Raw genomic sequence first — 26469 nt, 5'->3', positions numbered from 1 at the left:
CTGGGCTTTAATCACAGCCCAGGCCTCTATTACTGCTGGGCTTTAATCACAGTCCAGGCCTCTATTACTGCTGGGCCTGAATCACAGCCCAGGCCTCTATTACTGCTGGGCTTTAATCACAGCCCAGGCCTCTATTGCTGCTGGGCTTTAATCACAGTCCAGGCCTCTATTACTGCTGGGCTTTAATCACAGCCCAGGCCTCTATTACTGCTGGGCCTGAATCACAGTCCAGGCCTCTATTACTGCTGGGCTTTAATCACAGCCCAGGCCTCTATTACTGCTGGGCTTTAATCACAGCCCAGGCCTCTATTACTGCTGGGCTTTAATCACAGTCCAGGCCTCTATTGCTGCTGGGCTTTAATCACAGTCCAGGCCTCTATTACTGCTGGGCCTGAATCACAGTCCAGGCCTCTATTACTGCTGGGCTTTAATCACAGCCCAGGCCTCTATTACTGCTGGGCTTTAATCACAGCCCAGGCCTCTATTACTGCTGGGCCTGAATCACAGTCCAGGCCTCTATTACTGCTGGGCTTTAATCACAGTCCAGGCCTCTATTACTGCTGGGCCTGAATCACAGTCCAGGCCTCTATTACTGCTGGGCTTTAATCACAGTCCAGGCTTCTATTACTGCTGGGCTTTAATCACAGCCCAGGCCTCTATTACTGCTGGGCTTTAATCACAGCCCAGGCCTCTATTACTGCTGGGCCTGAATCACAGTCCAGGCCTCTATTACTGCTGGGCTTTAATCACAGTCCAGGCCTCTATTACTGCTGGGCTTTAATCACAGCCCAGGCCTCTATTACTGCTGGGCTTTAATCACAGCCCAGGCCTCTATTACTGCTGGGCTTTAATCACAGCCCAGGCCTCTATTACTGCTGGGCTTTAATCACAGTCCAGGCCTCTATTACTGCTGGGCTTTAATCACAGTCCAGGCCTCTATTACTGCTGGGCTTTAATCACAGTCCAGGCCTCTATTACTGCTGGGCTTTAATCACAGCCCAGGCCTCTATTACTGCTGGGCTTTAATCACAGTCCAGGCCTCTATTACTGCTGGGCTTTAATCACAGTCCAGGCCTCTATTACTGCTGGGCCTGAATCACAGCTCAGGCCTCTATTACTGCTGGGCCTGAATCACAGCCCAGGCCTCAATTACTGCTGGGCCTGAATCACAGCCCAGGCCTCTATTACTGCTGGGCCTGAATCACAGCCCAGGCCTCTATTACTGCTGGGCTTTAATCACAGTCCAGGCCTCTATTGCTGCTGGGCTTTAATCACAGTCCAGGCCTCTATTACTGCTGGGCTTTAATCACAGTGCAGGCCTCTATTACTGCTGGGCTTTAATCACAGTCCAGGCTTCTATTACTGCTGGGCTTTAATCACAGTCCAGGCCTCTATTACTGCTGGGCTTTAATCACAGTCCAGGCTTCTATTACTGCTGGGCCTTAATCACAGTCCAGGCTTCTATTACTGCTGGGCCTGAATCACAGTCCAGGCCTCTATTACTGCTGGGCTTTAATCACAGCCCAGGCCTCTATTACTGCTGGGCTTTAATCACAGTCCAGGCCTCTATTACTGCTGGGCTTTAATCACAGTCCAGGCCTCTATTACTGCTGGGCTTTAATCACAGCCCAGGCCTCTATTACTGCTGGGCCTTAATCACAGTCCAGGCCTCTATTACTGCTGGGCTTTAATCACAGCCCAGGCCTCTTTTTCTGCTGGGCTTTAATCACAGTCCAGGCTTCTATTACTGCTGGGCTTTAATCACAGCCCAGGCCTCTATTACTGCTGGGCTTTAATCACAGTCCAGGCTTCTATTACTGCTGGGCCTGAATCACAGTCCAGGCCTCTATTACTGCTGGGCTTTAATCACAGTCCAGGCCTCTATTACTGCTGGGCTTTAATCACAGCCCAGGCCTCTATTACTGCTGGGCTTTAATCACAGCCCAGGCTTCTATTACTGCTGGGCTTTAATCACAGTCCAGGCCTCTATTACTGCTGGGCTTTAATCACAGTCCAGGCCTCTATTACTGCTGGGCTTTAATCACAGTCCAGGCCTCTATTACTGCTGGGCTTTAATCACAGTCCAGGCCTCTATTACTGCTGGGCTTCAATCACAGCCCAGGCTTCTATTACTGCTGGGCCTTAATCACAGTCCAGGCCTCTATTACTGCTGGGCTTTAATCACAGCCCAGGCCTCTATTACTGCTGGGCTTTAATCACAGTCCAGGCCTCTATTACTGCTGGGCTTTAATCACAGCCCAGGCCTCTATTACTGCTGGGCTTTAATCACAGTCCAGGCCTCTATTACTGCTGGGCTTTAATCACAGCCCAGGCCTCTATTACTGCTGGGCCTGAATCACAGCCCAGGCCTCTATTGCTGCTGGGCCTGAATCACAGCCCAGGCCTCTATTACTGCTGGGCCTGAATCACAGCCCAGGCTTCTATTACTGCTGGGCCTTAATCACAGTCCAGGCCTCTATTACTGCTGGGCCTTAATCACAGTCCAGGCCTCTATTACTGCTGGGCTTTAATCACAGTCCAGGCTTCTATTACTGCTGGGCCTTAATCACAGTCCAGGCTTCTATTACTGCTGGGCTTTAATCACAGCCCAGGCTTCTATTACTGCTGGGCTTTAATCACAGTCCAGGCCTCTATTACTGCTGGGCTTTAATCACAGTCCAGGCTTCTATTACTGCTGGGCTTTAATCACAGCCCAGGCTTCTATTACTGCTGGGCTTCAATCACAGCCCAGGCTTCTATTCCTGCTGGGCCTGAATCACAGTCCAGGCCTCTATTACTGCTGGGCTTTAATCACAGTCCAGGCCTCTATTACTGCTGGGCTTTAATCACAGTCCAGGCTTCTATTACTGCTGGGCTTTAATCACAGCCCAGGCCTCTATTACTGCTGGGCTTCAATCACAGCCCAGGCTTCTATTACTGCTGGGCTTTAATCACAGCCCAGGCCTCTATTACTGCTGGGCTTCAATCACAGCCCAGGCTTCTATTACTGCTGGGCCTGAATCACAGTCCAGGCCTCTATTACTGCTGGGCTTTAATCACAGTCCAGGCCTCTATTACTGCTGGGCTTTAATCACAGCCCAGGCCTCTATTACTGCTGGGCCTGAATCACAGCCCAGGCCTCTATTACTGCTGGGCTTCAATCACAGCCCAGGCTTGTATTACTGCTGGGCCTGAATCACAGTCCAGGCCTCTATTACTGCTGGGCTTTAATCACAGTCCAGGCTTCTATGACTGCTGGGCTTTAATCACAGTCCAGGCCTCTATTACTGCTGGGCTTTAATCACAGCCCAGGCCTCTATTACTGCTGGGCTTTAATCACAGCCCAGGCCTCTATTACTGCTGGGCTTTAATCACAGCCCAGGCCTCTATTACTGCTGGGCCTGAATCACAGCCCAGGCCTCTATTACTGCTGGGCCTTAATCACAGTCCAGGCCTCTATTACTGCTGGGCTTTAATCACAGCCCAGGCTTCTCTTACTGCTGGGCTTTAATCACAGTCCAGGCCTCTATTACTGCTGGGCCTGAATCACAGCCCAGGCCTCTATTACTGCTGGGCTTTAATCACAGTCCAGGCCTCTATTACTGCTGGGCCTTAATCACAGTCCAGGCCTCTATTACTGCTGGGCCTTAATCACAGCCCAGGCCTCTATTACTGCTGGGCCTTAATCACAGTCCAGGCCTCTATTACTGCTGGGCCTTAATCACAGCCCAGGCCTCTGTTACTGCTGGGCTTTAATCACAGCCCAGGCCTCTATTACTGCTGGGCTTTAATCACAGTCCAGGCCTCTATTACTGCTGGGCTTTAATCACAGTCCAGACCTCTATTACTGCTGGGCCTTAATCACAGCCCAGGCCTCTATTACTGCTGGGCTTTAATCACAGTCCAGGCCTCTATTACTGCTGGGCCTTAATCACAGCCCAGGCCTCTGTTACTGCTGGGCTTTAATCACAGCCCAGGCCTCTGTTACTGCTGGGCTTTAATCACAGCCCAGGCCTCTATTACTGCTGGGCCTCAATCACAGCCCAGGCCTCTATTACTGCTGGGCTTTAATCACAGCCCAGGCCTCTATTACTGCTGGGCCTCAATCACAGCCCAGGCCTCTATTACTGCTGGGCTTTAATCACAGCCCAGGCCTCTATTACTGCTGGGCTTTAATCACAGTCCAGGCCTCTATTACTGCTGGGCTTTAATCACAGCCCAGGCCTCTATTACTGCTGGGCTTCAATCACAGTCTCGGCCTCTATTACTGCTGGGCCTTAATCACAGTCCAGGCCTCTATTACTGCTGGGCCTTAATCACAGCCCAGGCCTCTGTTACTGCTGGGCTTTAATCACAGCCCAGGCCTCTGTTACTGCTGGGCTTTAATCACAGCCCAGGCCTCTATTACTGCTGGGCCTCAATCACAGCCCAGGCCTCTATTACTGCTGGGCTTTAATCACAGCCCAGGCCTCTATTACTGCTGGGCTTTAATCACAGTCCAGGCCTCTATTACTGCTGGGCTTTAATCACAGCCCAGGCCTCTATTACTGCTGGGCTTCAATCACAGCCCAGGCCTCTATTACTGCTGGGCTTCAATCACAGCCCAGGCTTCTCTTACTGCTGGGCTTTAATCACAGTCTCGGCCTCTATTACTGCTGGGCTTTAATCACAGTCCAGGCTTCTATTACTGCTGGGCTTTAATCACAGTCCAGGCCTCTATTACTGCTGGGCTTTAATCACAGTCCAGGCCTCTATTACTGCTGGGCTTTAATCACAGTCCAGGCCTCTATTACTGCTGGGCCTTAATCACAGTCCAGGCCTCTTTTATTGCTGGGCTTTAATCACAGTCCAGGCCTCTCCAACCTGTATGCTCTTGGCACTAATAAGGCTCAGCATTTCTAATGGAAACGGGAAGGCAACAGATAGGGTGGTAGCAGCAGGGGTCAGTGGGCTGGATGTAGTAGGGGTGAAGGGTCAGTAGGGGAGGGGAGGCAGCAGGGGTCAGTGGGCTGGATGTAGTAGGGGTGAAGGGTCAGTAGGGGAGGGGAGGCAGCAGGGGTCAGTGGGCTGAATGTAGTAGGGGTGAAGGGTCAGTAGGGGAGGGGAGGCAGCAGGGGTCAGTGGGGGGAGGCAAAAAGCATCGGGGGCAGAAGCAGGAGTGGTCAAGCAGGGTGGAAACAAAAGGTCAGGGGGGCCTGAGCAATGATGTCGGTGATCAGACCCAGAGGGAAGCAAATATCTTCACACTGTGGAGCTTGGGACACAAGCAAGAGATTTTATGAATGTAATTGCAGGTCTGCAACCACTGCATGAACAGGTTGTATCGGGACTAAATCTGGATCTGCACCTTTTTAATAAAAGTGAAAAACTGCACCAACAGGGAGCTGCAATTTCCATTTGGAAGCTGGTGCAGTGGGGAACCTGTAATGATCTATCCAGTGAAGAAAATAGAGACCTTCCCTGAATACCAGCAAGGGCTGGAATTAGGCAACTGGTTTGACCCAGACCAGACAAGTTGGGCAGTCTGCAACATGGAGTTTTTAAGCTAAGGACGAGCTTCTGAATGTAAAGTTGCTTTAAACCTTGAATCTATATAATGCTGCAGAATAACCCTGCCCCCTCCTTACCTCGATGGTGTTGGTCTCTGGGTTTCGATAGAGTCTCCAGATCCTCACAAAGGAATCCTCAGCCCCCGACAGCAGCTGTTGGAGACATGGAGTTTATTATGTGAAGTGAAACAATCCAATTCCTTAACAGACCAGGCAGCCTGGCAGTGTCAGGCAGGGCAAAGCAAGCACGCAGAGACAGGAAGCAGCTTGGGATACCTTGCCACTTTCAGAGGCGATGTCGAGTGTGCAGACCCAGCGAGTGTGAGCATTCACTTCCACATGCACCGCACCGGTCACTGCATCGTAGACCTGGATCTGGCCACTCCCGTATCCAGCTGTGATGATCCCGCTCCACATCTTCACAGACGAACAAGTGCCCCTGGGAACAGGCAGTGATCGTCTGGTTAGTATTACATGACATTACATAGAATGTACAGCAAAGAAACAGGCCATTCGGCCCAACAGGTCTATGCCGGTGTTTATGCTCCACGCGAGCCTCCTCCCTCCCTACTTCATCTAACCCTATCAGCATATCCTTCTATTCCTTTCTCCCTCATGTGTTTATCTAGCTTCCCATTAAATGTATCTATGTTATTCCCCTCAACTACTCCTTGTGGTAGCAAGTTCCACATTTTCACCACTCTCTGGGTAAAGAAGTTTCTCCTGAATTCCCTATTAGATTAGTAGTGGCAGTTCAGTGGGTAATGAAGATCCCGCAGCACTACCGGAGTGCAAGTGCCTTGGCCAATATTCCTCCCTCTAATAAATTATAAATGGTGTGTGTGTGTGACTATGGGGAGGTGGGGGGGGTGGTTTATGTGGTCCTGAGCCCCTTGTCGTGCTCTGTGATAATATAACAAGTGAAGTAAAATTCTTCAGAGCCACAAAGTAAAGAAACAGATTAGTGAAAAACAAGGAGATGCTGGTTGTGACTCTGGGATGATGAGATCAAATGGGCCATTAGACCCAACGTGCGACCAATGCTTGTACTATCGTTACTTCAGGCTTATTAGAAATTATTCTCTTGATGCCTCAGGAAAGGGAAACCAGGTCACTCAGTGCTGGAGCCAGGATTCCACCATCTGCTTTCCAACACAAGTTCATTTATTCTTGGGCTGTGGGCAACGCTGGCAAGAAAGCATTTATTACCTAACCCTAGAGCCCCTGTTTGTGCTTTTTAGCGATGGTTCTCACCCTGACTGACTGGCTAGGAGGCCACCAACAGCGAACCACATAGTGTGGACTGGAGTCACATGTAGGCCAGACCAGGCAAGCGCATCACTGAACCTGTTGGGTTTTTATGACTGAAAATCCCACCTTGCCATTGTGGGATTTGAACTCAAGTTCTAGGTTGCTAGTCCAATACCAGAACCACAAAGCTCCCTTGGCAGTCTCTACCATTACAGCAGTACAGTCATAGAATAGAATCATAGAAAGTTACAGCATAGAAAGAGGCCATTCGGCCCATCATGTCTGTGCTAGCCGAAAAAGAGCTATCCAGCTTAATCCCACTTTCCATCACTTGGTCCGTAGCTCTGTAGGTCACGGCACTTCAAGTGCACATCCAAGTACTTTTTAAATGAGTTGAGGGTTTCTGCCTCTACCACCCTTTCAGGCAGTGAGTTCCAGACTCCCACCACCCTCTGGGTGAAAACATTTCTCCTCAGCTCCCCTCTAATCCTTCTACCAATCACTTTAAAGCTATGCCCCCAGTCACTGACCCCTCTGCTAAGGGAAGTAGGTCCTTTATATCCACTCTATCTAGACCTGTCATAATTTTATATATTTCAATTAAATCTCCCCTCAGCCTTCTTTGTTCCAAAGAAAACGACCCCAGTCTATCCAATCTTTTCTCATAGCTAAAATTCTCCAGCCCTGGTAACATCCTCGTAAATCTCCTCTGCACCCTCTCTAGTGCAATCACATTTTTCCTGTAATGTGGTGACCAGAACTGTACGCAGTACTCAAGCTGTGGCCTAACCAATGTTTTATACAGTTCTAGCATAACCTATGCCTTGGCTAATAAAGGAAAGTATCCCGTACGCCTTCTTAATCACCTTATCTACCTATCCTGCTACCTTCAGGGATCTGTGGACATGCACTCCAAGGTTCCTCTGTTCCTCTCAGTATCCTCCCATTTATTGTGTATTCCCTTGCCTTGTTTGCTCTCCCCAAATGCATTACCTCACACTTCTCTGGATTGAATTCCATTTGCCACTTTTCTGCCCACCTGACCAGTCCATTGATATCTTCCTACAGTCAATAATTATAAACACCTACCTGTTTCTCCATTAGCTGGTACATCGAACGCTGACTGCTAGAGTGAATGACAGACCCGTAGATCACTTACCCGTAAGCTGAAATCTTGTGGATTAATTTAAAATCTTCCCCTGATTTCCAGATACACAGGACCCCAGAGTCATCGGCTGTCACCAGATCCGAAATACACTCCTGTAGATTCAAAACGTCATCAGTCCATAAAAGTATGGCATTTTATCGTTGGGTTCACATGGTATACAATCATAGAATCTTACAGCACAGAAGGAGGCCATTGGATCCATCGTGCCTGTGCCTGCTCTTTGAAAAGAGCTGTCCAATTTAGTCCCACACCCCAGCTTTTTCCCCATAACCATGCAAATTAGGCCTCTTCAAGTACATGTCCAATTGCCTTTTGCACCAAGAGACAACTACTGTGCGACATCACAGGGACTTAACTCCTGGACCTAAGATAAATAAGAAGCAAAAAGTAATCCAAGTGGGACGTCACCAAGGAAGAGGTAAGTGATTGGCTGGTGAGTATTTTCCTGCTGAATTTGTCTAAGGTTAGAGTTTGTGGATTCTCTGGTCTCTGTTGTGTAGTGGGGGACTGCTGTTCAGCAAGGGCCCTTGAGTATACCTTTTTAATTGAAGTGAAATTGGTGGGATTCATTTAATTTGAATTAATTAGTTAAAGGGTAAGTCATGTCAGGACAGCCCAGCCCCGTGTTATGCTCTTCCTGCTCTATGTGGGAAATCAGGGACCCTTCCGGTGTCCCTGACGACCATGTGTGCGGGAAATGTATCCAGCTGCAGCTACTGACAAACCGCATTGCGGCACTGGAGCTGCGGATGGATTCATTAAGGAGCATTCGCGATGCTGAGAACGTCGTGGATAGCACGTTTAGTGAGATGGTCACACCGCAGGTAAAGGTTGTACAGGCAGGAAGTAATTGGGTGACCACCAGGCAGAGTAAGAGGAGCAGGCAGGCAGTGCAGGGGTCCTCTGTGGCCGTCCCCCTCTCAAACAAATATACCGCTTTGGATATTGTTGAGGGGGATGACTTATCAGGGGAAGGCAGCAGCAGCCAACTTCCTGGCACCAGGGGTAGCTCTGCTGCACAGGCTGGGAGGAAAAAGAGTGGAAGAGCTACAGTGGTAGGGGATTCTATCGTAAGGGGAACAGACAGGCGTTTCTGTAGCCGTAAACGTGACTCCAGGATGGTTTGTTGCCTCCCTGGTGCCAGGGTCATGGATGTCACTGAGCGGCTACAGGGCATTCTCAAGGGGGAGGGTGAGCAGGCAGAGGTCGTGGTCCACATTGGGACCAACGACATAGGTAGGAAGGGAGATGAGGACCTGCATCAAGAATTTAGGGAGCTAGGTAGCAGATTAAAGAGCAGGACCTCAAAGGTTGTAATCTCTGGATTACTCCCAGTGCCACGGGCTAGTGAGTATAGAAATAGGAGGATAGAACAGATGAATGCGTGGCTAAAGAGTTGGTGCAGGAGGGAGGGTTTCAGTTTCCTGGATCACTGGGCCTGCTTCTGGGGAAGGTGGGACTTGTACAAGTCGGACGGGTTGCACCTGAACCAGAGCGGGACAAATATCCTTGCGGGGAGGTTTGCTAGCACTGTTGGGGGGGGTTTAAACTAACTTGGCAGGGGGATGGGATACAGAGTGGAGCTACAATAGGGGGTGATGTGCAGCCAAATATAGAGAAAAAAACAAGTCAGCTTGGAAGACAGGGCAAATATGTGAGGGCAAGGCTGGATGGCATCTATTTTAATGCAAGGAGTCTTGCAAATAAGGTGGATGAACTGAAGGTGTTGATAAACACATGGGAGTATGATATTGTTGCTGTCACAGAGACATGGTTGAGGGAGGGGCAAGACTGGCAGCTCAATATTCCGGGGTACAGAATCTTCAGGTGAGACAGAGGGGGAGGTATAAGAGGAGGGGGGGTCGCAATATTAATTAAAGAATCAATTACTGCCATAAGGAGGGATGATATATTAGCAGGTTCCTCAAATGAGGGCATATGGGTGGAGCTTAAAAACAAAAAGGGGGCAAGCACTTTGATGGGAGTGTATAAAGGAAAATCCTAAGATGTTTTATAAGTATATTAAGGGTAAGAGGATGACTAGGGAAAAAATAGGGCCCATTAGGGACAAAAATGGCAATCTGTGTGTGGAGCCGGCAGATGTAGGAGGGGTTCTAAATGAATTTTTTGCATCTGTTTTCACTATGGAGAAGGACGACGTAGACATAGAAATACGACAGGGGGACTGTGATATACTCGAACATATTAACATCGAGCGGGAGGAGGTATTGGCGGTTTTAGCAGGCCTAAAAATGGATAAATCCCCAGGCCCGGACGAAATGTATCCCAGGCTACTGTGTGAGGCAAAGGAGGAGATTGCGGGGGCTCTGACACATATATTCAGAACCTCTCTGGCCACAGGGGATGTGCCAGAGGACTGGAGAACCGCTAATGTAGTACCATTATTCAAGAAGGGGAGTAGGGAAAAACCAGGGAACTACAGGCCAGTGAGCCTAACATCAGTGGTAGGAAAATTATTGGAAAAAATTCTGAAGGACAAAATTAGTCTCCACTTGGAGAAGCAAGGATTAATCAGGGATAGTCAACATGGCTTTGTCAAGGGAAGATCATGTCTGACTAATTTGATTGAATTTTTTGAGGGGGTGACTCGGCGTGTGGCTGAGGGTAACGCAGTGGATGTGGTATACATGGATTTCAGTAAGGCCTTCGATAAAGTCCCCCACAGGAGACTGGTCAAGAAGGTACGAGCCCATGGAATCCAGGGTGCCTTGGCACTTTGGATACAAAACTGGCTTAGTGGCAGAAGGCAGAGGGTGATGGTCGAAGGTTGTTTTTGTGACTGGAAGCCTGTGGCCAGTGGGGTACCACAGGGATCGGTGCTGGGTCCCTTGCTGTTTGTGGTCTACATTAATGACTTGGATATGAATGTAAAAGGTATGATCAGTAAGTTCGCTGATGATACAAAGATTGGTAGGGTGGTAAATAGCAAGGAGGATAGCCTCAGTCTGCAGGACGATATAGATGGGTTGGTCAGATGGGCGGAACAGTGGCAAATGGAATTTAACCCGGAAAAGTGCGAGGTGATGCACTTTGGAGAGACTAACAAGGCAAGGGAATACACAATGAATGGGAGGACCCTAGGCAAGACAGAGGGTCAGAGGGATCTTGGTGTGCAAGTTCACAGATCCCTGAAGGCGGCGGAACAGGTAGATAAGGTGGTAAAGAAGGCATATGGGATACTTGCCTTTATTAGCCGAGGCATAGAATATAAGAGCAAGGAGGTTATGATGGAGCTGTATAAAACACTGGTTAGGCCACAGCTGGAGTACTGTGTGCAGTTCTGGTCGCCACACTACAGGAAGGATGTGATCGCTTTGGAGAGGGTGCAGAGGAGATTCACCAGGATGTTACCAGGGCTGGAGCGCTTCAGCTATGAAGAGAGACTGGGAAGATTGGGTTTGTTTTCCTTGGAGCAGAGGAGGCTGAGGGGGGACATGATTGAGGTGTACAAAATTATGAGGGGCACAGATAGGATGGATACTAAGGAGCTTTTTCCCTTCGTTGAGGGTTCTATAACAAGGGGACATAGATTCAAGGTAAAAGGCGGGAGGTTTAGAGGGGATTTGAGAAAGAACTTTTTCACCCAGAGGGTGGTTGGAGTCTGGAACTCACTGTCTGAAAGGGTTGTGGAGGCAGGAACCCTCACAACATTCAAGAAGCATTTGGATGAGCACTTGAAGTGCCATAGCATACAAGGCTACGGACCAAATGCTGGAATATGGGATTAGAGTAGACAGGGCTGATGGCCGGCGCGGACACGATGGGCCGAAGGGCCTCTATCCATGCTGTATAACTCTATGACTCTATGAAAGTTCCTATGGAATCTGATTCCTCCACCCTTTCAGGTAGCACATTCCAGATCTTAACAACTCTCTGTATGATAACATTACTGCTCATTTCTCCTCTAACTCTTTTGCCAATTATTTTAAATCTATGACCTCTGGTTACCGACCCATTGGCCAGAGGAAACAGTTCCTCCCTATTTGCTCTATCAAAACTCTTCATTGTTTTGAATACTTCTATTAGTCTCCCCTTAACCTTCTCTGCTCGAAGGAGAACAATCCCAGCTTCTCCAATCTCTCCATATAACTGAAGTCCCTCATCCCAGGTATCAGAAACTTAACTGGACCAGCCACATAAATATTGTGGCTACAAGAGCAGGTCAGAGGCTGGGTATTCTGCGGCGAGTGACTCACCTCCTGACTCCCCATCTACAAGGCACAAGTCAGGAGTGTGATGGAATACTCTCCACTTGCCTGGATGAGTGCAGCTCCAACAACACTCAAGAAGCTCAACACCATCCAGGACAAAGCAGCCCGCTTGATTGGCATCCCATCCACCACCCTAAACATTCACTCCCTTCACCACCGGCGCACCGTGGCTGCAGTGTGTACCATCCACAGGATGCACTGCAGCAACTCGCCAAGGCTTCTTTGACAGCACCTCCTAAACCTGCGACCTCTACCACCTAGAAGGACAAGGGCAGCAGGCACATGGAAACAACACCACCTGCACGTTCCCCTCCAAGTCATACACCATCCCGACTTGGAAATATATCGCCGTTCCTTCATCGTTGCTGGGTCAAAATCTGGAACTCCCTTCCTAACAGCACTGTGGGAGAACCTTCACCACACGGACTGCAGCGGTTCAAGAAGGCGGCTCACCACCACCTTCTCAAGGGAAATTCGGGATGGGCAATAAATGCTGGCCTTGCCAGCGAAGCCCACATCCCATGAACGAATAAAAAAAAATCATCCTGGTAACCCTCCTCTGCACTCTCTCCAAGGCCTTGACATCCTTCCTAAAGTGTGGTGCCCAGAATTGTACACAATACACTCCAGTAAGGCCTAACCAGTGATTTGTAACGGTTTTGCATGACTTCCTTGTTTTGTATTCAATGCCCCTATTTTCAAAGCCAAGTATCCCAAATGCTTTCTTAACTGCCTTTTCAGCCCTGCCACCTTCAAAGATTTGTGACTATGCACCCCCAGGTCCCACTGCTCTTGCACTCCCTCAAAATACCATTTAGATTATACTGCCTCTCCATGTTGTTCCTCCTAAAGTGCTTCACTTCACACTTATCCGCATTAAATTGCATCTGCCATGTATCTGGCCATTTCACCAGTCTGTCTACGTCCTTGTAAATCTGCTACTATCCTCCTCAATATTTACTACATTGCTAAGTTTTGTATCATCCGCAAACTTTGAACTCTTGTACTCTCTATACCCAAGTCCAGGTCGTTTATATATAACAAGAAAAGTAATGGTCCTAATACTGACCCCTGGGGGACCCCACTGCACACTTCTCTCCAGTCAGACAAACATCCATTCACCACTATTCTTTGCCTCCTATCCCTTAGCCTTTCCAAATAAGGTCTGTTATGTGGTACTTTATTAAATGCCTTTTGAAAGTTCATATGTACATCTACTGCATTACCTTCATCAACCCTCTCTGATACTTCATCAAAGAACTCAATCAGGTTAGTCAGACACGATTTGCCTTTAACAAATCTGTTCTGGCTGTCCCTTATTAACTCATGCTTCTCCAAGTGAGAATTAATTTTCTCCTTGACAGTGGTCTTTAGTAATTATCCCACCACTGACTTTAGACTGATTGGCCTGTAGTTACCAGGTTTATCCCTCTCCCCTTTTTTGAACAGGGGTGTAACATTTGCAATCCTCCAGTTCTCTGGCACCACTCCCATATCCAAGGAGGATTGAAACATTTTGGTCAGAGCTTCTGCTATCTCCACCCTTGCTTCCCTCAGCAACCTAGGATGCATCCCACCTGGACCGGGTGACTTGTTAACATTGAGTGATGCCAACCTATTTAGCACCTCCTTTCTATCTATTTTTATCCTATCCAATATCTCCACTCCCCCATCTCTACTGCGACAATAACTTCATCCTCTTCTTTTGTGAAGACAGATGCAAAGCACTCATTCAGAACCTCAAGTCATGCTCTCTGCCTCCACAAGAAGATTTCCTTTTTTGTCCCTAATCCGCCCCACCGTTCCTTTTTATTTGTTTATAAAAGGATTTTGGGTTCCCTTTTACATTACCCACTAATCTTTTCTCATACTCTCTCTCTGCCCTTCTTATATCCTTTTTCAATTTCCCCCTGCACTCTCTGTATTCTACTTGGTTTTCTACTGTATTCTGTACCTGACATTTGTCATAAACCCCCTTTTTCTGTTTTATTTTAACCTCTATTTCCTTTGTAATCCAGTGAGCTCCAGTTTTGGATGCCCCATCTTTCCTCTTTATGGGAATATGTTTGGTTTGTAACCGAACTACCTCTGCCTTGAAGGCCTGCCTTTGCTCATTTACTGTTTTCTTGGCCAATCTTTGATTCCAGTCCACCCAAGAACACAAGAAATAGGAGCAGGAGTAGACCGTACGGCCCCTCGAGCCTGCTCCACCATTCAATAAGATCATGGCTGATCTTCTACCACGACTCCACTTTCCTACCCTATCCCCTTGATTCCCTTATTATGTACCTGTGCTAGATCCCTTCTCAAATCACTGAAATTGGCTCTCTTCCAGTTGGGTATTTTCACTGTTGATTTTTCTTTCTCCCTTTCCATAACTACTTTAACCTCATTATATTATGATCACTATTACCCAGATGTTCTCCCTGAAACACACTCCACTTGCCCTACTTCATTCCCCAGAACTAGATCCAGCACTGCTTCCTTCTTTGTTGGGCTAGAAACATTCTGATTAAGAACGTTCTCCTGGTAAGGAATTCTTCACCCTCCTTTACACTGTTTTTCCCCAGTCTGTATTAGGGTAATTGAAGTCCCCTACTATCACTGCTCTATTATTTTTACATTTCTCTGAAATCTGTCTACAGATTTGCTCCCCTAGCTCCTCCTCACTATTTGGGGATCTCTAGTAAACACCCAGCAATGTAACAGCTCCTTTTCTGTTCCTTCACTCTAACCAATTAGATTCTGTTTTTAAACTCTCTAGTATATCCTCCCTCTGTAGAACTGTAATATTAAGCTTGATCAATACCGCCACCCCCCCTCCTTTTTTCCTTCCCTAACCCTCCTGATTACATTGTAGCCAGGAATGTTTAGTTCCCATTCCTGCCCACGTTTAAGCCAGGTCTCAGTTATAACCACTATGTCATAACCCCATGTGGCAACTTGTGCCTGCAGCTCATCAATCTTATTTGTAACACCCCTCGCATGCCTTCCAACCATGCTTTGCTTTTGTCCTCCATCTAATTCCTGCTCTTTCTACACTATTCTTTATTCTGTTGCTATTTATCCCTGCTAGTTTTCTATGCACCTTGTCTCTCTTCTCTGTTGCTACGTCTTGGTTCCCCTCCCCCAGCCAAATTAGTTTAAACCCTCCTCCACAGCACTAGTTAACGTGATACAGAGCCAGTTTATACCCCTGAGGGGCAAGAGCTCAACTTGCCAGAAAAAACAGCCATGAACGACAAAAGAGGTAAGGGACAACATAAAACTAAAATAAAAGCTTTCAAAAATGCAAAAAATAGCACAGATCCTGGCGACCGGGAGAGATACAAAGAACAGCAAAGGATGACAAAACAGATAGTAAGAGCTACAAAATGGGAATATGAAAAGAAACTTGCAAGGGATATCAAAGTCAACACAAAAAGAGCATTGTGGGCCCCTTAAATTAACAGTAGTGAGGAAAATAATGGCAAATCCCCAAGACCAGATGGTTTCAATCCCAGGGTTTTAAAGCAGGTAGGTGGGAACGTTGCAGATGCCCGAACTATAATCTTTCAAAGTTCTCTTGATTCAGGAACCGTTCCTTTAGATTGGAAAATTGCACGTCACTCTGGTGAGAGAGGGAAACCAGGGAATTATAGACTAGTTAGCCTAACATCTGTTGTTGGGAAATTACTAGAGTCTATAATTAAAGATAGAGTGACTGAAAACCTTGAAAATTTTCCGCTGATCAGAGAGAGCCAGCATGGATTTGTGAAAGGTAGGTCATGCCTGACAAACCTGATTGAATTTTTTGAAGACATGACTAAAGTAATAGACAGGGGAATGTCTAATGATGTTGTTTATATGGACTTCCACAAGGCATTTGGTGAAGTCCCTCATAAGAGATTGTTAGCTAAAGTTGCAGCTCATGGAGTTGAGGGCAAATTATTGACCTGGTTTGTAAACTGGCGGCAGGAGACAGAGAGTAGGGATAATGGGCAGGTACTCAGATTGGCAGGATGTGACTAGTGGTGTCCCATGGGGATCTGTGTTGGGGCCTCAACTATTCACTGTATTTATTAACAACTTAGATGACGGGATAGAGAGCCACATATCCAAGTTTGCCAATGACACAAAGATAGGCAGCATTGTAAGCAGTGTAGATGGAAGCATAAAATTACAGAGAGATATTAATAGATTAAGAGAATGGGCAAAACTATGGAAAATGGATTTCAATATAGGCAAATGTGAGGTCATCCACTTTGGACCTAAAAAGGATAGATCAGAGTACTTTCTAAATGGTGAAAAGCTCGAAACAGTGAAGGTCCAAAGAGACTGAGGCGTCCATGTACATAGATCATTAAAATGTCATGGACAGGCACAGAAAATAATCAAAAAGGCTAATGGAATACTGGTCTTTATATCTAGAGGACCAGAATACAAGGGGGTAGAAGTTATGCGACAGCTATAACCACACCTGGAGTACTGTGTTCAGTTCTGGACACCGCACCTTAGGAAGGATGTATTGGTCTTGGAGGGAGTACAGCGTAGATTTACTAGAATGATACCTGGACTCCAAGGGTTAAATTACGAGGCGAGATTACACAAACTAGGGTTGTATTCCTTGGAATTTAGAAGATTAAGGGGTGATTTGATTGAAGTTTTCAAGATATTAAGGGGAACTGACAGGGTAGATAGAGAGAAACTATTTCCGCTGGTTGGGGAGTCTAGGACTAGGAGACAGAGCCTAAAAATTAGAGCCAGGACTTTCTGGAGTGAAGTTAGGAAACACTTCTACACGCAAAGGGTGGAAGAAGTTTGGAACTGTCTTCCGCAATCAGCAGTTCATGCTAGTACAATTGTTAATTTTAAATCTAAGATTGGTAGATTTTTGTTAACCAAAGGTATTAAGGGATATGGAGCTAAGGCGGGTATATGGAGTTAGGTCTCAGATCAATCATCTCATTGAATGGCAGAATAGGCTAGAGGTGCTAAATGGCCTACTCCTGTTCCTATGTTTCCCGGTATAACTGGGACTGTGGGAGAAAGCTGGGAGCGGGACACATAATGAACCTGTACCATGAGCTCTGCTTAAACCTCCCTCCCCAGCTCCCATAAAGGTACGTACCTGTATCTGATTGAAGCCAGAGCATCCCCAGTAATGGTTCCTCTTCCCACCTACACACGGTTGCCACTCCCCCAAGTATCTATCCTTAGCCCCCTCCTCTTCCTAGGTTAATGGAATGATGTACTTTATGTCAAGGGGGTTGGCGTACAAAAGTCGGGTGGAAATTATGCCTCAGTTGTACAGAGCCTAGGTCAGACCCCACCTGCAGTACTGCGTTCAGTTCTGAGCACCGCACCTTAAGAAGGATATATTGGCCTGAGAGTGGGTACAGCGCAGATTCACTGGGGCTAAAAGGGTTAAATTATGAGGTCAGGTTGCATAGACTAGGCTTGTATTCCCTTGAATACAGAAGATTAATGGGTGATCTAATTGAGGTGTTTGAGATGATTAAAGGAATTAATAGGGTAGATAGAGAGAAATTATTTCCTCTGGTGGGGAAGTCCAGAACAAGGGGGCATAACCTTAAAATTAGGCCATTCAGGGGTGAAATCAGGAAGCACTTTTTCACACAAAGGGTAGTGGAAATCAGGAATTTCTCCCTCAAAAGGCTGTGGATGCTGGGACAATTGGAGCTTTCAAGACAGAGATTGATAATGTTTTGTTAGCTAAGGGTATATGGAGCAAAGGGGGGGTAAATGGAGTTAAGGTGCAGATCAGCCATGGCTGAACAGGCTCGAGGGACTGAATGGCTTCCTCCTATTCCCAATGTTCCGAAAGGCCTGACACCTATGACTGCATGATTACCTTTTCTCCAGAGCAGTCACACGCGATGTCAGTGATTGGGTCCCTGTGCTCCTCCAATACTTCAGACACAGTGATGTTTGTCCCCTTCGGGGGAATGTTGAAGACGAGGATGGATCCCGTTGAGGTACCTGCAATGAGAAAGACACGGAGGAGTTAGGGAACAGAATGCAAAATGCTGCAGATGTTGGAAATCTGAAATAAAAACAAACGAAATGCAGAAACACTTGGCAGTGGCCTGAGGAGAGATTAGACGAAGAGCTCACCCACTCAAAAGCATTAACTCGTTTCTTCTCTCCACAGACGCTGTCTGACCTGCTCAATGTTTCCAGCATTCCACGTTTGTTTCAGGTTTAGGGAGCACTGGTACTGTCCAAAAACACCACCCACATTGTACTGATACCCTCACCCAGCTCCCCCTTTTACTCGATTCCACCCATTTCCCTCAGTTGGTGATCTCCCCAATTCCCTCATTTACTGGTGCCCTCCTCTAATTTCCCCATTTACTGGTGCCCTCCTCTAATTCCCCCATTTACTGGTGCCCTCCCTCAATTTACCCATTTACTGGTGCCCTCCCTCAATTTCCCTCATTTTCTGGTGCCCTCCAACAATTTCCCCATTTTCTGGTGCCCTCCAACAATTTCCCCATTTTCTGGTGCCCTCCAACAATTTCCCCATTTTCTGGTGCCCTCCCTCAATTTCCCCATTTACTGGTGCCCTCCCCCAATTTCCCCATTTACTGGTGCCCTCCCTCAATTTCCCTCATTTTTTGGTGCCCTCCCCCAATTCCCTCATTTACTGGTGCCTTCCCTCAATTTCCCCATTTTCTGGTGCCCTCCCTCAATTTCCCCATTTACTGGTGCCCTCCCTCAATTTCCCCATTTTCTGGTGCCCTCCCCCAATTCCCTCATTTACTGGTGCCCTCCCCCAATTCCCTCATTTACTGGTGCCCTCCCCCAATTTCCCCATTTACTGGTGCCCTCCCTCAATTTCCCTCATTTTTTGGTGCCCTCCCCCAATTCCCTCATTTACTGGTGCCTTCCCTCAATTTCCCCATTTTCTGGTGCCCTCCCCCAATTCCCTCATTGACTGGTGCCTTCCCTCAATTTCCCCGTTCACTGGTGCCCTCCCACAATTCCCTCATTTACTGGTGCCCTCCCCCAATTCCCTCATTTACTGGTGCCCTCCCTCAATTTCCCCATTTTCTGGTGCCTTCGCTCAATTTCCCCATTTATTGGTGCCCTCCCTCAATTTCCCCGTTGACTGGTGCCCTCCCCCAATTCCCTCATTTACTGGTGCCCTCCCCCAATTCCCTCGTTTTCTGGTGCCCTCCCTCAATTTCCCCATTTTCTGGTGCCTTCGCTCAATTTCCCCATTTATTGGTGCCCTCCCTCAATTTCCCCTTTATCTGGTGCCCTCCCCCAATTCCCTCATTTACTGGTGCCCTCCCTCAATTCCCCCGTTTTCTGGTGCCCTCCCTCAATTTCCCTGTTTACTGGTGCCCTGCCTCAATTTCCCCGTTTTCTGGTGCCCTCCCTCAATTTCCCCGTTTTCTGGTGCCCTCCCCCAATTCCCTCATTTACTGGTGCCCTCCCCCAATTCCCTCATTTACTGGTGCCCTCCCTCAATTCCCCCGTTTTCTGGTGCCCTCCCTCAATTTCCCCGTTTTCTGGTGCCCTCCCTCAATTTCCCCGTTTTCTGGTGCCCTCCCCCAATTCCCCCATTTTCTGGCGCCCTCCCCAATTTCTGGTGCCCGATCTCAATTCCCTCATTTACTGGTGCCCTCCCCCAATTCCCTCATTTACTGGTGCCCTCCCTCAATTTCCCCATTTAATGGTGCCCTCCCTCAATTTCCCCATTTACTGGTGCCCTCCCTCAATTTCCCCATTTACTGGTGCCCACCCCCAATTCCCTCATTTACTGGTGCCCTCCCCCAATTCCCTTATTTACTGGTGCCCTCCCCAAATCCCTCATTTACTGGTGCCCTCCCCAAATCCCTCATTTACTGGTGCCCTCCCTCAATTTCCCCATTTTCTGCTGCCCTCCCTCAATTTCCCCGTTAACTGGTGCCCTCCCCAATTCCCTCATTTACTGGTGCCCTCCCCCAATTCCCTTATTTAATGGTGCCCTCCCCAAATCCCTCATTTACTGGTGCCCTCCCTCAATTTCCCCATTTACTGGTGCCCTCCCTCAATTTCCCCATTTTCTGGTGCCCTCCCCCAATTCCCCCATTTACTGGTGCCCTCCCTCAATTTCCCCGTTTACTGGTGCCCTCCCTCAATTTCCCCGTTTTCTGGTGCCCTCCCTCAATTTCCCCGTTTTCTGGTGCCCTCCCCCAATTCCCTCATTTACTGGTGCCCTCCCCCAATTCCCTCATTTACTGGTGCCCTCCCTCAATTTCCCCATTTACTGGTGCCCTCCCTCAATTTCCCCATTTTCTGGTGCCCTCCCCCAATTCCCCCATTTACTGGTGCCCTCCCTCAATTTCCCCATTTACTGGTGCCCTCCCTCAATTTCCCCGTTTACTGGTGCCCTCCCCCAATTCCCTCATTTACTGGTGCCCTCCCCCAATTCCCTCATTTACTGGTGCCCTCCCCCAATTCCCTAATTTACAGGTGTCCTCCCTCAATTTCCCCATTTTATGGTACCCTCCCCAATTCCCTCATTTACAGGTGCCCTCCCTCAATTCCCCCATTTACTGGTGCCCTCCCCCAATTCCCTCATTTACTGGTGCCCTCCCCCAATTCCCTCATTTACTGGTGCCCTCCCCCAATTCCCTCATTTACTGGTGCCCTCCCCCAATTCCCTCATTTACTGGTGCCCTCCCCCAATTCCCTCATTTACTGGTGCCCTCCCTCAATTTCCCCATTTTCTGGTACCCTCCCCAATTCCCTCATTTACTGGTGCCCTCCCCCAATTCCCTCATTTACTGGTGCCCTCCCTCAATTTCCCCATTTACTGGTGCCCTCCCTCAATTTCCCCCTTTACTGGTGCCCTCCCCCAATTCCCTCGTTTACTGGTGCCCTCCCCCAATTCCCTCATTTACTGGTGCCCTCCCCCAATTCCCCCATTTACTGGTGCCCTCCCTCAATTCCCTCATTTACAGGTGCCCTCCCTCAATTTCCTCGTTTACTGGTGCCCTCCCCCAATTTCCCCATTTTTTGGTGCCCTCCCCCAATTCCCTTATTTACTGGTGCCCTCCCCAAATCCCTCATTTACTGGTGCCCTCCTCAAATCCCTCATTTACTGGTGCCCTCCCACAATTTCCCCATTTTCTGGTGCCCTCCCTCAATTCCCGTATTTACTGGTGCCCTCCCCAATTTCCCCATTCACTGGTGCCCTCCCCAATTTCTGGTGCCCTCCCTCAATTCCCTCATTTACTGGTGCCCTCCCCAATTTCCCCATTTACTGGTGCCCTCCCCAATTTCTGGTGCCCTATCTCAATTCCCTCATTTACTGGTGCCCTCCCTCAATTTCCCCATTCACTGGTGCCCTCCCCAATTTCCCCATTCACTGGTGCCCTCCCTCAATTTCCCCATTTACTGGTGCCCTCCCTCAATTTCCCCATTTACTGGTGCCCTCCCTCAATTTCCCCGTTTACTGGTGCCCTCCCCCAATTCCCTCATTTACTGGTGCCCTCCCCCAATTCCCTCATTTACTGGTGCCCTCCCCCAATTCCCTCATTTACTGGTGTCCTCCCTCAATTTCCCCATTTTCTGGTACCCTCCCCAATTCCCTCATTTACAGGTGCCCTCCCTCAATTCCCCCATTTACTGGTGCCCTCCCCCAATTCCCTCATTTACTGGTGCCCTCCCTCAATTTCCCCATTTACTGGTGCCCTCCCCAATTTCTGGTGCCCTCCCTCAATTTCCCCGTTTACTGGTGCCCTCCCCCAATTCCCTCATTTACAGGTGCCCTCCCTCAATTCCCCCATTTACTGGTGCCCTCCCCCAATTCCCTCATTTACTGGTGCCCTCCCCCAATTCCCTCATTTACTGGTGCCCTCCCTCAATTTCCCCATTTACTGGTGCCCTCCCTCAATTTCCCCATTTACTGGTGCCCTCCCCCAATTCCCTCATTTACTGGTGCCCTCCCTCAATTTCCCCATTTTCTGCTGCCCTCCCTCAATTCCCCCATTTACTGGTGCCCTCCCTCAATTCCCCCATTTACTGGTGCCCTCCCCCAATTCCCTCATTTACTGGTGCCCTCCCCCAATTCCCTCATTTACTGGTGCCCTCCCTCAATTTCCCCATTTTCTGCTGCCCTCCCTCAATTCCCCCGTTTTCTGGTGCCCTCCCCCAATTCCCTCATTTACTGGTGCCCTCCCTCAATTTCCCCATTTTCTGCTGCCCTCCCTCAATTTCCCCATTTTCTGCTGCCCTCCCTCAATTCCCCCGTTTTCTGGTGCCCTCCCCCAATTCCCTCATTTACTGGTGCCCTCCCCAATTTCCCCATTCACTGGTGCCCTCCCCAATTTCTGGTGCCCTCCCTCAATTCCCCCATTTACTGGTGCCCTCCCTCAATTCCCCCATTTACTGGTGCCCTCCCTCAATTCCCTCATTTACTGGTGCCCTCCCCAATTTCCCCAATTTCTGGTGCCCTCCCTCAATTCCCCCATTTACTGGTGCCCTCCCTCAATTCCCTCATTTACTGGTGCCCTCACTCAATTCCCCCATTTACAGGTGCCCTCCCCCAATTCCCCCATTTACTGGTGCCCTCCCCCAATTCCCCCATTTTCTGGTGCCCACCCCAATTCCCTCATTTACTGGTGCCCTCCCCCAATTCCCCCATTTACTGGTGCCCACCCCAATTCCCCCATTTTCTGGTGCCCACCCCAATTCCCTATTTACTGGTGCCCTCCCCCAATTCCCCCATTTACTGGTGCCCTCCCTCAATTCCCCCATTTACTGGTGCCCTTCCTCAATTCCCCCATTTACTGGTGCCCTCCCTCAATTCCCCCATTTACTGGTGCCCCCCTCAATTCCCTCATTTACTGGTGCCCTCACCCAATTCCCTCATTTACTGGTGCCCTCCCTCAATTCCCCCGTTTACTGGTGCCCTCCCCCAATTCCCTCATTTACTGGTGCCCTCCCCCAATTCCCTCATTTACTGGTGCCCTCCCACAATTCCCTCATTTACTGGTGCCCTCCCACAATTCCCTCATTTACTGGTGCCCTCCCACAATTCCCTCATTTACTGGTGCCCTCCCACAATTCCCTCATTTACTGGTGCCCTCCCACAATTTCCCCATTTTCTGGTGCCCACCCTCAACTTCCCCAATTTCTGGTGCCCTCCCCCAATTCCCTTATTTACTGGTGCCCTCCCTCAATTCCCTCATTTACTGGTGCCCTCCCACAATTCCCTCATTTACTGGTGCCCTCCCCCAATTCCCTCATTTACTGGTGCCCTCCCCCAATTCCCTCATTTACTGGTGCCCTCCCCCAATTCCCTCATTTACTGGTGCCCTCCCCCAATTCCCTCATTTACTGGTGCCCTCCCCCAATTCCCTCATTTACTGGTGCCCTCCCCCAATTCCCCCGTTTTCTGGTGCCCTCCCTCAATTTCCCCGTTTTCTGGTGCCCTCCCTCAATTTCCCCATTTTCTGGTGCCCTCCCTCAATTTCCCCATTTTCTCGTGCCCTCCCCCAATTCCCTCATTTACTGGTGCCCTCCCCCAATTCCCTCATTTACTGGTGCCCTCCCCCAATTCCCTCATTTACTGGTGCCCTCCCCCAATTCCCCCGTTTTCTGGTGCCCTCCCTCAATTTCCCCGTTTTCTGGTGCCCCTCAATTTCCCCATTTTCTCGTGCCCTCCCACAATTTCCCCATTTTCTGGTGCCCTCCCTCAATTCCCTCATTTACTGGTGCCCTCCCCAATTTCCCCATTCACTGGTGCCCTCCCCAATTTCTGGTGCCCTCCCTCAATTCCAGCATTTACTGGTGCCCTCCCTCAATTCCCTCATTTACTGGTGCCCTCCCCAATTTCCCCATTCACTGGTGCCCTCCCCAATTTCTGGTGCCCTCCCTCAATTCCAGCATTTACTGGTGCCCTCCCTCAATTTCCCCATTTTCTGGTGCCCTCCCTCAATTTCCCCGTTTACTGGTGCCCTCCCTCAATTCCCTCATTTACAGGTGCCCTCCCTCAATTTCCCCATTTTCTGGTGCCCTCCCTCAATTTCCCCATTTTCCCGTGCCCTCCCACAATTTCCCCATTTTCCCGTGCCCTCCCACAATTTCCCCATTTTCTGGTGCCCTCCCTCAATTCCCTCATTTACTGGTGCCCTCCCCAATTTCCCCATTCACTGGTGCCCTCCCCATTTTCTGGTGCCCTCCCTCAATTCCCTCATTTACTGGTGCCCTCCCCCAATTCCCCCATTTTCTGGTGCCCTCCCTCAATTCCCCCATTTTCTGGTGCCCTCCCTCAATTCCCTCATTTTCTGGTGCTCTCCCCAATTTCCCCATTTTCTGGTGCCCTCCCTCAATTCCCCCATTTACTGGTGCCCTCCCCAATTTCCCCATTTTCTGGTGCCCTCCCTCAATTTCCCCATTTACTGGTGCCCTCCCCAATTTCCCCGTTTACTGGTGCCCTCCCACAATTTCCCCGTTTACTGGTGCCCTCCCCAATTTCCCCATTTTCTGGTGCCCTTCCTCAATTCCCCCATTTTCTGGTGCCCTCCCTCAATTCCCCCATTTTCTGGTGTCCTCCCTCAATTCCCCCATTTTCTGGTGCCCTCCCTCAATTCCCTCATTTACTGGTGCCCTCCCTCAATTCTCTCATTTACTGGTGCCCTCCCTCAATTCCCCCATTTTCTGGTGTCCTCCCTCAATTCCCCCATTTTCTGGTGCCCTCCCTCAATTCCCTCATTTACTGGTGCCCTCCCTCAATTCCCTCATTTTCTGGTGCCCTCCCTCAATTCCCCCATTTTCTGGTGCCCTCCCTCAATTCCCACATTTTCTGGTGCCCTCCCTCAATTCCCCCATTTTCTGGTGCCCTCCCTCAATTCCCCCATTTTCTGGTGCCCTCCCTCATTTACTGGTGCCCTCCCTCAATTCCCTCATTTACTGGTGCCCTCCCTCAATTCCCCCATTTTCTGGTGCCCTCCCTCAATTCCCTCATTTACTGGTGCCCTCCCTCAATTCCCTCATTTACTGGTGCCTTCCCTCAATTTCCCCGTTTTCTGGTGCCCTCCCTCAATTCCCCCATTTTCTGGTGCCCTCCCTCAATTCCCCCATTTACTGGTGCCCTCCCTCAATTCCCTCATTTACTGGTGCCCTCCCTCAATTCCCCCATTTTCTGGTGCCCTCCCTCAATTCCCCCATTTTCTGGTGCCCTCCCCCAATTCCCTCATTTACTGGTGCCCTCCCTCAATACCCTCATTTACTGGTGCCCTCCCCCAATTCCCTCATTTACTGGTGCCCTCCCCCAATTCCCTCATTTACTGGTGCCCTCCCTCAATTCCCTCATTTTCTGGTGCCCTCCCTCAATTCCCTCATTTACTGGTGCCCTCCCTCAATTCCCCCATTTTCTGGTGCCCTCCCTCAATTCCCCCATTTTCTGGTGCCCTCCCCCAATTCCCTCATTTACTGGTGCCCTCCCTCAATTCCCCCATTTTCTGGTGCCCTTCCTCAATTCCCCCATTTTCTGGTGCCCTCCCTCAATTCCCCCATTTTCTGGTGCCCTCCCTCAATTCCCCTATTTACTGGTGCCCGCCCCTAATTCCCCCATTTACTGGTGCCCTCCCCTAATTCCCTCATTTACTGGTGCCCTCCCTCAATTTCCCCATTTTCTGGTGCCCTCCCTCAATTTCCCCATTTTCTGGTGCCCTCCCTCAATTTCCCCATTTTCTCGTGCCCTCCCCCAATTCCCTCATTTACTGGTGCCCTCCCCCAATTCCCTCATTTACTGGTGCCCTCCCCCAATTCCCTCATTTACTGGTGCCCTCCCCCAATTCCCCCGTTTTCTGGTGCCCTCCCTCAATTTCCCCGTTTTCTGGTGCCCCTCAATTTCCCCATTTTCTCGTGCCCTCCCACAATTTCCCCATTTTCTGGTGCCCTCCCTCAATTCCCTCATTTACTGGTGCCCTCCCCAATTTCCCCATTCACTGGTGCCCTCCCCAATTTCTGGTGCCCTCCCTCAATTCCAGCATTTACTGGTGCCCTCCCTCAATTCCCTCATTTACTGGTGCCCTCCCCAATTTCCCCATTCACTGGTGCCCTCCCCAATTTCTGGTGCCCTCCCTCAATTCCAGCATTTACTGGTGCCCTCCCTCAATTTCCCCATTTTCTGGTGCCCTCCCTCAATTTCCCCGTTTACTGGTGCCCTCCCTCAATTTCCTCATTTACAGGTGCCCTCCCTCAATTTCCCCATTTTCTGGTGCCCTCCCTCAATTTCCCCATTTTCCCGTGCCCTCCCACAATT

The 26469-nt window shown here is 49.2% G+C and overlaps 1 protein-coding gene across 1 annotated transcript in view; it reads right to left on the bottom strand.

Annotated features, from left to right (window-relative positions):
- wdr54 (WD repeat domain 54) overlaps positions 1–26469 on the bottom strand; it is a 107369-nt gene that overhangs the window by 36516 nt on the left and 44384 nt on the right. Inside the window, exons 6-9 of the mRNA XM_067978499.1 lie at positions 18055–18182; positions 7960–8060; positions 5826–5988; positions 5628–5702 (exon numbers count right to left, since the gene is read on the bottom strand). Of these exons, the coding sequence (XP_067834600.1) occupies positions 5628–5702; positions 5826–5988; positions 7960–8060; positions 18055–18182 (467 nt within the window). The remainder of the gene's footprint in view (positions 1–5627; positions 5703–5825; positions 5989–7959; positions 8061–18054; positions 18183–26469) is intronic.

Source organism: Heptranchias perlo, unplaced genomic scaffold (assembly GCF_035084215.1).
Source record: "Heptranchias perlo isolate sHepPer1 unplaced genomic scaffold, sHepPer1.hap1 HAP1_SCAFFOLD_303, whole genome shotgun sequence".
NCBI classification, from domain to species: domain Eukaryota; kingdom Metazoa; phylum Chordata; class Chondrichthyes; order Hexanchiformes; family Hexanchidae; genus Heptranchias; species Heptranchias perlo.
Note: the sequence above shows the minus strand (reverse complement) of the source record. Positions and strands in the feature narration are given on the sequence as shown.